Here is an 11,486-nt window from a genome sequence, read left to right as displayed (position 1 = left end):
ACAACTCTAGTAGATCTATGCATAATGTCACAGTGTGAGCACTCCCCTGATGAGCCCACTTCAAAGGGTTAGACACCAGATAATGAGCCTGCCTGCCCCCCCCCCCCCCCCACTCTATCCTGAGCACTCTACCTACCTTGGCCCCTCCCCTTCTGGGAGGACCAATCAAGTTCAAGGGTCAGGCCTTCAGTCCAAAACATGAGGGGAGAGGATCATTTAAAAGGTCTTCACTCCATGGATGAACAGCACAAGCAACTTGAACTAAAGCTCTTGGAACTCCTGCACTTCACTGCTTTGTCTCACAAGAACCTTTGCATCAAGGTTCCACCAGCTGCCCACTACTACCACTAGTTCTACTACTGCTGCTAGTGGTGAAGATCTTAAGAAGATAGAATGCAGCAAATCTGTGGTAAGTCTCACTTTTAATTATCTTTGGGATCTAACTTTACACAGCAAGCTCCTCTGTGTTATTTTAACTTGCAAGAGTTACTTAAAATAGGCCCATTCTGTTCAGAGTTAAATTAATGATCCTGAAGTGTGCATTTTTTTTTTAACTTTTCATCAAAGTTAAATTAACATTAATGATTTCACTGTATTATTATTATTAGAGCATGCAACTTGTGTGCCATGCAGCTAAAACACAATGAAACTGTCTACTTGCAAGCATGATGATACAATGATTTTAATTCTATATTCTATTTGCTTTTGTAGACACCAAGCCCTTCAGCATGGCACAGTACCCTCCTGCAGATGAACCCTACCAGCAGACAAAGTTGACGTTGGAGAACTCTGATCTGTGGAAGACCTTCCATGGCTTTGAAACAGAGATGATTATCACCAAGCATGGAAGGTACTTTCACCCAACAGTCTTACAGAAACTAATAATCACAGGCATTCCTATAGCTTCAACTAACTGGTAGTTGAACAGTAAGCTCATCAGTGTTTTTGTTTCTGTGTCTTTTCAGGAGAATGTTTCCACACTGTAACATCAGCCTCTCTGGACTCCAGCCCTATGCCAACTACGTTGTTATGGTGGACATGGTTCCTGTGGATAACTTCAGATACAAGGTAAGGATAATTTTCTGCCGAGATAAACAATATTTGCAGGCTCCAGGTTATCCAATTATCACTGTTTGTTTAACCCTCGGTTGGAGGCCTTTCAATTAGCACCCTTCCAAGACTTCTCTTCATAGGAGCAATCTGGCTTTTTATATGTCCATATCAGTTGGCCTGGACCGTGTGGTCTCATACACACTTATTAGCATGCACATGAAAAGAGAGGTGAAGTGCATTCACTAGGATTTGGTGATAGGAAAGAAAGAGGCCAATGTTGCATGTATGATGTTGGATCGGTTTTTAAAGACTAAACCAAAATTATCAACTACAATTGTATTTTTTATTATATACTATATTGTATATAGTATATATTGTATAAATAGCATTTTTTTTGCAGTGGAAATTGCCCTTTGTCGTAATGTAGCATAGAATCAGATTTCCATTATCACCAATATAGGCTTAATTCCATATGGATTGATTTCATGCATATTTGTTTTACCCAACAAGATGTTTTTTTTCTTGTGCAGAGAAAAAGATGTAAAACCCAGACATGCTTGACATCAGACTTGCCCCATGGTTTCACTCCTAACCCCCCTTCTTCTCCCATCTTCTGTAGTGGAATAATGAGAAGTGGGAAGTAGCAGGAAAGGCAGAGCCCCAGCCCCCGTGTCGAACCTACGTCCATCCTGACTCCCCCGCCACGGGAACCCACTGGATGAAGCAGGCTGTGTCCTTCCTCAAGATGAAACTCACCAACAACACCTTGGATCAGTTTGGACATGTAAGGATAGCAACTACAACTTGCAGTGTTATGAAAGCACATTACTACAACTACTATTGTTAGCAGCAGTACTTATGCATTATGTCTCATGCTATTTTTTGCCCTCTCTTTGATTATCAGATCATCATGCACTCGCTGCACCGCTACCAGCCCAGGTTCCATGTGATCCAGGCAGACAGCCTCTACACAGTCTGCTGGGGACATGTCCAGACCTTCACCTTCCCAGAGACCGCTTTCACGGCAGTCACTGCTTACCAGAACACCAAGATCACCAAACTGAAGATCGACCACAACCCCTTTGCCAAAGGATTCAGAGAGGACGGCACCCGCCCTCAAAGCAAGAGGTGCCGCTCAAACAACAGTCCCAAGAGGGCTGCAAAGACAGCTAAGATGGATATGAAGGCCATGCACAATAGTCCTCCAGGTAATACCCCCTTCCAAAAAATATATATTTACATCTTAAACTAAACCAGGATGGAATTCTAAATGTATTAATAATGCATAACTATGAAAACAATTCTCAAATTAAACTGTGTGATTTTCCCCTCAGGCATCCAGAGGTCACCCTATGCCACTCAATCAATGAAGAGTCCCAAGGAGGAAGAGCAACTTTCACCCTGGGCTGTGGAGTCCTTGGAGCTGCAAGGACAAGACTACAGCAGCGAAGAGCAAATGGTCCCAGCATCCATTGCATACCAGCACTACCCCTCCAGATCCGGTGAGCATTCAGGACTCCCATCCCCTGTCTCTGTGGCGGGAGAAAGTGACGGACGGCGCAGCTACGAATCCCACGTCCCAGACGTGGCCACCGTTCCCGAGCACAACCAGGGCTTCAGGTTGGACCTCTGCAGGGAGATGGATCATCTGAACCAGCAGCGATCCCCGGTCCAGAGCCAGGCTGCCATGCCCGTCAGCCAAGACTACCGGCCGTCCCCGGCCGTTGGCATGTCTGTGTCATTCAAAACGAACGCTGCCATCCGGGGTTACCCACTCTACGGGCACGGGTACTACCCAGCTGAGCAGGGTATTAGTCACAGAGGAGAGGCAGAGGCAGCAGGACAGTACGTGATGCACCCGCTCACGCACCCCTCTCTCCATTCGCACGTCGCCACCGTCCCCGAGCACAGCAGCCACCAACAACGCAGCTACCATCACCATGATGGGAACACGGCAGAGTGGAGCCAGCACCCACTCTTCTCCTACCCTTGTTGGTGAATTGTGAAATGACAATATCCCCTTTTATTTTGAGAGAACATGTAACGGAGGTGATGCAAACCGCCCCACCCAGGCTTCGAACCCGGGCCTCCTGTGTGAAAGTCCAATATCTTAACCATTACAATGGGATATCCCTATGGACTGAGGGAGATACTAGCCTTTTTAGAGGCTTCAGGCTAGGGCTGTGACTTTCTCTGCCACAAACCCACTTAGTTTCTTGGGGTAAAATGTAAAAAGCATTGTATGAAAATGAAGAACTTGTTTATATTGTAAAAAGTGTTAGATTTTAGAGAGTTAGACTCTCTGGCTTGTACAGTGTACATTAACAATGGAGTCTGTTGAATCACAGACTACACATTCTTTTTTTGTGATATGCACCTATGCAACACTATATGAAATGTAAAAAGAAAAAAATCTGTATCACTGTGTGATGGACAATAAAGTTTATTTTTACATTTTAACCATGTGTCATGTATATTTATAATATAGCATAATCAAATTGTTTTTCTTCCTGGTACGAGAAACACAATAGGTTTCGGATGTTGGATACCTTCTTACTCAAATGTTAGAACATACATTCTTACCCAGTTATTAGAATAAACAGTCTAAAAACGGTTAATCTTCAGCAAGAGTATAAAATCAGCAGTATTATCATTACTGCGTTTGTGTTACCCTGGCCACACGAAACACAGGAGTTGACTTAGGACATTGATCATTTACATGAGGCAAGGGCAAGAGGCAAGAGTACGAACGAATGTCAACCAGCATAGCACCATTCAATGGAAATCAGAATCTCCAGAAGATACTTAAAGATACATGCACACAATGCGAACTCAATTGGCCCATATTACCTTGTTACATTATAACAAAATGTAAAACATTGTCATTGTTATCTTGTCAGCTAAAGGACAACTTTAGTTTTTTACAACAAGGGTTCATATTTTAGATTGTACCGGTAATTAAAGAATATAAAAGATGAGTGTTAAAATGATTTCATTTACTTCTTTCTATTGTTTTAGAGATTCTTATTTCAGTGCTTGTATGCAATGCATACAAGTTGGCTAAATATGTAATTTTACACAGGATAAGCCCATTCCCAAGATACAACGCAACCTTTCATGGTTGGATGTGACTTATGGGGGCTAGAAGTGTTACTGTAAATAGCAATAAAGAAACTGCTGGCTTATTGTGTCTAAAAAGACATATTTAGCCACTTGTACGCATGCCCCACATTTTAGCACGGTAAACGTGATAAAATAATAGAACGAAGCAAATGAAAACATTTTAACACTCACTTTCTCTAATTACAATCTAAAATATGTCCTTTAAGAAAGGAAGCACTGCCTGGGTTCATTCAAAGTGGCTCAAAGTCTGCAATAGGTATATGCATGGAAGCAACAGTCAAAAGACAAAGCTTCTGCTAAATAAGGTACAACTGTAAGGCTTTCCCCCTAACTGAACTCTCATGCTGCTTCAATGCTAAGTGAACTGTACTGTCATGAAACTGTACCTTTTCCTATGCAAACTTCTAATAAACTAAGTCTTCAATCAATCAAGCAATGCTCAAGTGCTTCTTCAAACTATCAATCTGGCTAATGTTGTTGCCTCAAACATTACAGCTAAAGGGGTGTTCAGCTGTATGAACCCTTGTGTGTTTCTCCAAATTACACAATCTGTACAGCTAAAGGGTTTTTCACCTGTATGAATCGTCACATGCTGCTTCAGAGTACTATCATCACTAAAGCTGTTATGGCTTTTCCCCTGTTGGAACCATTATGTGATTCTTCAAACTAACAATATGGCTAAAGCTGTTGCCACAAACGTTACAACTGAGTGTTTTTTTTTAATAAATCACCTTTTTTATTACATAGTTACACAACTTCTATGATATTAGGTTATACAAAAGTCCTGACAGCTTTTGCTTAAAGCTGTTGCCACAATCTGTGCAGCTGCGGTTTTCCTGTGAATGAATTCTCATGTGTTTCTTCAAAGTTGTAAAACTACTAAAGCTGCTGTCAAACACAGTAGGCTACAGCTAAAGGGTTTTCCCCTGTATGAATCCTCATGTGCTGCATCAAACCACGTTTTTTCTCTAAAGCGGCAGCTACACATTTTACAGCTAAAGGGTTTTCCCCCTGTATGAATCCTCATGTGCAGCTTCAGACTGTCTGCCTGACTAAAGCTGCCGCCACAACCTGTACAGCTAAAGGTACAGGTTTTACCCTGTATGAATCCTTGTGTGCTGCTTCAAATTACTACTTTTATTAAAGCAGATGCCACACACTGTAAAGTTGAAGCGGTTTCCCCCCGTATGTACCCTCATGTGCAGCTTCAGAATACTATTAAGACTAAAGCAGCAGCCACAAACTGTGCTGCAATTTTTTTTCCCCCCTGTATGAATCCCTATGTACTACTACCAAACACTCTAACTCAGACATATTGGATTGTAGAGCTATGTAACTTATTTCTACAAAACATATCCATTACACCACATTTACATGCATCTGTGCCAGTTTACACAAATGAAACCATTATTTCTGGTTGTAGGGTTTTAATACTCAATATTTATTTAATCTGTTAGAGGTGACAGATTGTGAATGGTGTGGACTGTTTTCTTTAGAGGATGCTTGGCCCTTTGTTAATGGGTTAGGGTGTGTAGCCCTGTTGCTGAATGGATGGACCAACTCATTTGCATGTATTCCCTTTAGTATGATAAGTATAGTGAGCATAAAGCCCCCAACAGTGTTGTATGAATGGTCTGGAACATAGGATTAGGATTCTTTTGTATTCAAATTGCTTATAGCTTATTTGGCTTTTACAGGGTTAAACATGTAAACGAGCACAGAGCACTGTATAGATCAGACATACACATCATCTTAAAAGGGTTTATTCTACCAATTAGGGGCACAGGTTGTACAGGTTGAAAGAGTCAATAGTGGCACTCGGGCAATTAACCCATTTAGGCCTAACCTATAGTTAGGCCCAAATCAGAAATTAGCCTTATGCGTCTTACTGGTAGATAATGCAATAACACAAACATAACAAACCTGGTTCTCAATCTTCCTCCTTTTGGTTTCTCTACAGGACTGTTCAACTTCCCCAGGTCGGTTCATCTGTAATGATAAATGTCTTGGTATTAAACAAAGGGGGGAAAATACTTAGCATTCTGCAACATTAGAAAGGTGACACACATGTTTCATCCATATATTTGGGTTTTACAGGGTTAAACATGTAAATGAGCACAGAGCACATAATCTTAGAAGGTACACAGTGTCACCTTCCTAAAACAATTACATGCTGTTTTGAGTATCATTTTGATTAGGCTGACAACATCCATATAGAGAAGTTGGTGCTGTTCTCACCCCAGTAGTGGTCTCTGTAAAGAGCTACTATGCCATTTTATTTTCACAATACAATGTGACTATTTAGCACAAGGCACAAGACAATGTGTCCTTTAAAACATTTACACACTAATTCAGATGTTTAGTTTAGTTAGGCCTGGCTGAAATGGTTGAACAAAGAATACTTTCATTACTTTCACTTACTACACACTATAAACATTGCTTAAGTGTACATGTTTCTTTGGTTTGTTACATTATACAAATTGGAAAACATTTACATTAATATCTAGTCAGTTTAAAACGTAAGAAAGGAAGGTCTGCCTGCAGGTTAATTCACATTGGCTCTATGCCTATACCTATTAGGCTATGCATGGAAGCAAAGGAACCAAAAGTTATGCTTGTTGTGAGGCAGACTGTAGCATCTGTGGCTTGCCATACTGTGATTAGAATGAATGTTCCTCATGCACATTTACAGACTTCGGAAAAAGTCAAATAATGTACAACTGTAAGGCTTCCCCCCCAAATTTCCAGACTTCCCCCTAACTGAACCCTCATGCTGCTTCAATGCTGAGTGAACTGTACCGTCATGAAACTGTACCCTTTCCTATGCAAACTTCTAATAAACTAAGTCTTCAATCAATCAATCAATCAATGCTCATGTGCTTCTTCAAACTATCAATCTGGCTAATGTTGTTGCCTCAAACATTACAGCTAAAGGGGTGTTCACCTGTATGAACCCTTGTGTGTTTCTCCAAATTACACAATCTGTACAGCTAAAGGGTTTTTCCCCTGTATGAATCGTCACATACTGCTTCAGAGTACTATCATCACTAAAGCTGTTATGGTTATGCTTTTCCCCTGTTGGAACCATTATGTGATTCTTCAAACTAACAATATGGCTAAAGCTGTTGCCACAAACGTTACAACTGAGTGTTTTTTTTTTATAAATCACCTTTTTCATTCCATAGTTACACAACTTTTATGATATTAGATTATACAAAAGTCCTGACCTGAGTCACCTGACCCAAATTCTCAAAAATATGTGAACATTTTGGTCCGGCGGGGGTCAGGTCAAGCTGACGGGCTCGGTCTGAAAGCTTAAAGCTCTACTCCACGAGGAACCAACAAAATGATTTATTATAGCATAAAGATAATTTAACCCAGTTTAATCCTATCATCGGTATTGAAAATAGATGATCAACAAGCTTAAAATGCTGTCGTGAGCTTGTATATTATGTCAAATAGCAAAATGTACCTTCCAAAAAAGAGTTATTGAGAAATAATTGATCATGCTGTTCCCACCCCAGTAATAATAGCCTGTGTCAAGAGTGTAACCTATGACCTTTTATTTTCACGCTTTTGCAACAAACTGTACAGATGAAGGGTTTTCCCTGTATGAATCCTCATGTGCAGCTTCAGACTATTTGATTCACAGCTTCAAAGATTCAGAAAAGTTCCTCACTGTAAACACTCACGTGGGCTACATGTTTACCACAGGCTCTTGTATGGTGTTTCAAGTGCACCATCCATTTTCAGGGAGTGATGGATCAGATAATGCAGGGTCTTGACCTCTTCATAGAGTTTAATAGAGTTGAACATTAAATGAATCTAATTGACAAATTGAGGCAGCGGAAGGAAACAGGGCTAATGAAAAAGGGTTAGAAAAACATTAACAGTCAAAACTATATTTCTCTGTCCAACTCCTTGCAACCACATGAAATGTCCCTATTCTGGGTGCATACTAGCCTGACACTCAACCTGAATTGATATTTTGTTTCACTCATATCGCTGAAACATATTTTCCATATACATTTGGGGGTCCTTGACCTTAAAATGTTTGAGAACCATTGACTTTGAGACACAGACAAGCATAGTGTACTTTGCAAGCATGTGTATCCACTGGAACAAAAGGCCACCAACAACTCTAGTAGATCTATGCATAATGTCACAGTGTGAGCACTCCCCTGATGAGCCCACTTCAAAGGGTTAGACACCAGATAATGAGCCTGCCTGCCCCCCCCCCCCCCACTCTATCCTGAGCACTCTACCTACCTTGGCCCCTCCCCTTCTGGGAGGACCAATCAAGTTCAAGGGTCAGGCCTTCAGTCCAAAACATGAGGGGAGAGGATCATTTAAAAGGTCTTCACTCCATGGATGAACAGCACAAGCAACTTGAACTAAAGCTCTTGGAACTCCTGCACTTCACTGCTTTGTCTCACAAGAACCTTTGCATCAAGGTTCCACCAGCTGCCCACTACTACCACTAGTTCTACTACTGCTGCTAGTGGTGAAGATCTTAAGAAGATAGAATGCAGCAAATCTGTGGTAAGTCTCACTTTTAATTATCTTTGGGATCTAACTTTACACAGCAAGCTCCTCTGTGTTATTTTAACTTGCAAGAGTTACTTAAAATAGGCCCATTCTGTTTAGAGTTAAATTAATGATCCTGAAGTGTGCATTTTTTTTTTAACTTTTCATCAAAGTTAAATTAACATTAATGATTTCACTGTATTATTATTATTAGAGCATGCAACTTGTGTGCCATGCAGCTAAAACACAATGAAACTGTCTACTTGCAAGCATGATGATACAATGATTTTAATTCTATATTCTATTTGCTTTTGTAGACACCAAGCCCTTCAGCATGGCACAGTACCCTCCTGCAGATGAACCCTACCAGCAGACAAAGTTGACGTTGGAGAACTCTGATCTGTGGAAGACCTTCCATGGCTTTGAAACAGAGATGATTATCACCAAGCATGGAAGGTACTTTCACCCAACAGTCTTACAGAAACTAATAATCACAGGCATTCCTATAGCTTCAACTAACTGGTAGTTGAACAGTAAGCTCATCAGTGTTTTTGTTTCTGTGTCTTTTCAGGAGAATGTTTCCACACTGTAACATCAGCCTCTCTGGACTCCAGCCCTATGCCAACTACGTTGTTATGGTGGACATGGTTCCTGTGGATAACTTCAGATACAAGGTAAGGATAATTTTCTGCCGAGATAAACAATATTTGCAGGCTCCAGGTTATCCAATTATCACTGTTTGTTTAACCCTCGGTTGGAGGCCTTTCAATTAGCACCCTTCCAAGACTTCTCTTCATAGGAGCAATCTGGCTTTTTATATGTCCATATCAGTTGGCCTGGACCGTGTGGTCTCATACACACTTATTAGCATGCACATGAAAATAGAGGTGAAGTGCATTCACTAGGATTTGGTGATAGGAAAGAAAGAGGCCAATGTTGCATGTATGATGTTGGATCGGTTTTTAAAGACTAAACCAAAATTATCAACTACAATTGTATTTTTTATTATATACTATATTGTATATAGTATATATTGTATAAATAGCATTTTTTTTGCAGTGGAAATTGCCCTTTGTCGTAATGTAGCATAGAATCAGATTTCCATTATCACCAATATAGGCTTAATTCCATATGGATTGATTTCATGCATATTTGTTTTACCCAACAAGATGTTTTTTTTCTTGTGCAGAGAAAAAGATGTAAAACCCAGACATGCTTGACATCAGACTTGCCCCATGGTTTCACTCCTAACCCCCCTTCTTCTCCCATCTTCTGTAGTGGAATAATGAGAAGTGGGAAGTAGCAGGAAAGGCAGAGCCCCAGCCCCCGTGTCGAACCTACGTCCATCCTGACTCCCCCGCCACGGGAACCCACTGGATGAAGCAGTCTGTGTCCTTCCTCAAGATGAAACTCACCAACAACACCTTGGATCAGTTTGGACATGTAAGGATAGCAACTACAACTTGCAGTGTTATGAAAGCACATTACTACAACTACTATTGTTAGCAGCAGTACTTATGCATTATGTCTCATGCTATTTTTTGCCCTCTCTTTGATTATCAGATCATCATGCACTCGCTGCACCGCTACCAGCCCAGGTTCCATGTGATCCAGGCAGACAGCCTCTACACAGTCTGCTGGGGACATGTCCAGACCTTCACCTTCCCAGAGACCGCTTTCACGGCAGTCACTGCTTACCAGAACACCAAGATCACCAAACTGAAGATCGACCACAACCCCTTTGCCAAAGGATTCAGAGAGGACGGCACCCGCCCTCAAAGCAAGAGGTGCCGCTCAAACAACAGTCCCAAGAGGGCTGCAAAGAAAGCTAAGATGGATATGAAGGCCATGCACAATAGTCCTCCAGGTAATACCCCCTTCCAAAAAATATATATTTACATCTTAAACTAAACCAGGATGGAATTCTAAATGTATTAATAATGCATAACTATGAAAACAATTCTCAAATTAAACTGTGTGATTTTCCCCTCAGGCATCCAGAGGTCACCCTATGCCACTCAATCAATGAAGAGTCCCAAGGAGGAAGAGCAACTTTCACCCTGGGCTGTGGAGTCCTTGGAGCTGCAAGGACAAGACTACAGCAGCGAAGAGCAAATGGTCCCAGCATCCATTGCATACCAGCACTACCCCTCCAGATCCGGTGAGCATTCAGGACTCCCATCCCCTGTCTCTGTGGCGGGAGAAAGTGACGGACGGCGCAGCTACGAATCCCACGTCCCAGACGTGGCCACCGTTCCCGAGCACAACCAGGGCTTCAGGTTGGACCTCTGCAGGGAGATGGATCATCTGAACCAGCAGCGATCCCCGGTCCAGAGCCAGGCTGCCATGCCCGTCAGCCAAGACTACCGGCCGTCCCCGGCCGTTGGCATGTCTGTGTCATTCAAAACGAACGCTGCCATCCGGGGTTACCCACTCTACGGGCACGGGTACTACCCAGCTGAGCAGGGTATTAGTCACAGAGGAGAGGCAGAGGCAGCAGGACAGTACGTGATTCACCCGCTCACGCACCCCTCTCTCCATTCGCACGTCGCCACCGTCCCCGAGCACAGCAGCCACCAACAACGCAGCTACCATCACCATGATGGGAACACGGCAGAGTGGAGCCAGCACCCACTCTTCTCCTACCCTTGTTGGTGAATTGTGAAATGACAATATCCCCTTTTATTTTGAGAGAACATGTAACGGAGGTGATGCAAACCGCCCCACCCAGGCTTCGAACCCGGGCCTCCTGTGTGAAAGTCCAATATCTTAACCATTACAAT

At 42.1% G+C, this 11,486-nt stretch overlaps 2 protein-coding genes across 2 annotated transcripts; both read left to right on the top strand.

The window, feature by feature from the left end:
• Positions 1-393: 393 nt before the first annotated feature.
• Positions 394-3,052, top strand: LOC308290290 (T-box protein VegT-like; the record flags this gene model as incomplete). Its single annotated transcript, XM_080732075.1, has 6 exons — positions 394-409; positions 712-850; positions 966-1,068; positions 1,673-1,837; positions 1,958-2,261; positions 2,388-3,052. 6 exons carry the CDS (start codon positions 394-396, stop codon positions 3,050-3,052), a joined length of 1,392 nt encoding a protein of 463 aa, XP_080588201.1.
• A 5,650-nt stretch (positions 3,053-8,702) lies between these two features.
• Positions 8,703-11,361, top strand: LOC308290289 (T-box protein VegT-like; the record flags this gene model as incomplete). Its single annotated transcript, XM_080732074.1, has 6 exons — positions 8,703-8,718; positions 9,021-9,159; positions 9,275-9,377; positions 9,982-10,146; positions 10,267-10,570; positions 10,697-11,361. 6 exons carry the CDS (start codon positions 8,703-8,705, stop codon positions 11,359-11,361), a joined length of 1,392 nt encoding a protein of 463 aa, XP_080588200.1.
• Between the last annotated feature and the right edge of the window lie 125 nt (positions 11,362-11,486).

The sequence above is a fragment of the Nannobrachium achirus genome, assembly GCF_963921795.1.
Source record: "Nannobrachium achirus genome assembly, chromosome: 8".
Lineage (NCBI taxonomy): Eukaryota > Metazoa > Chordata > Actinopteri > Myctophiformes > Myctophidae > Nannobrachium > Nannobrachium achirus.
This window is presented reverse-complemented; position numbering and strand designations above follow the sequence as displayed.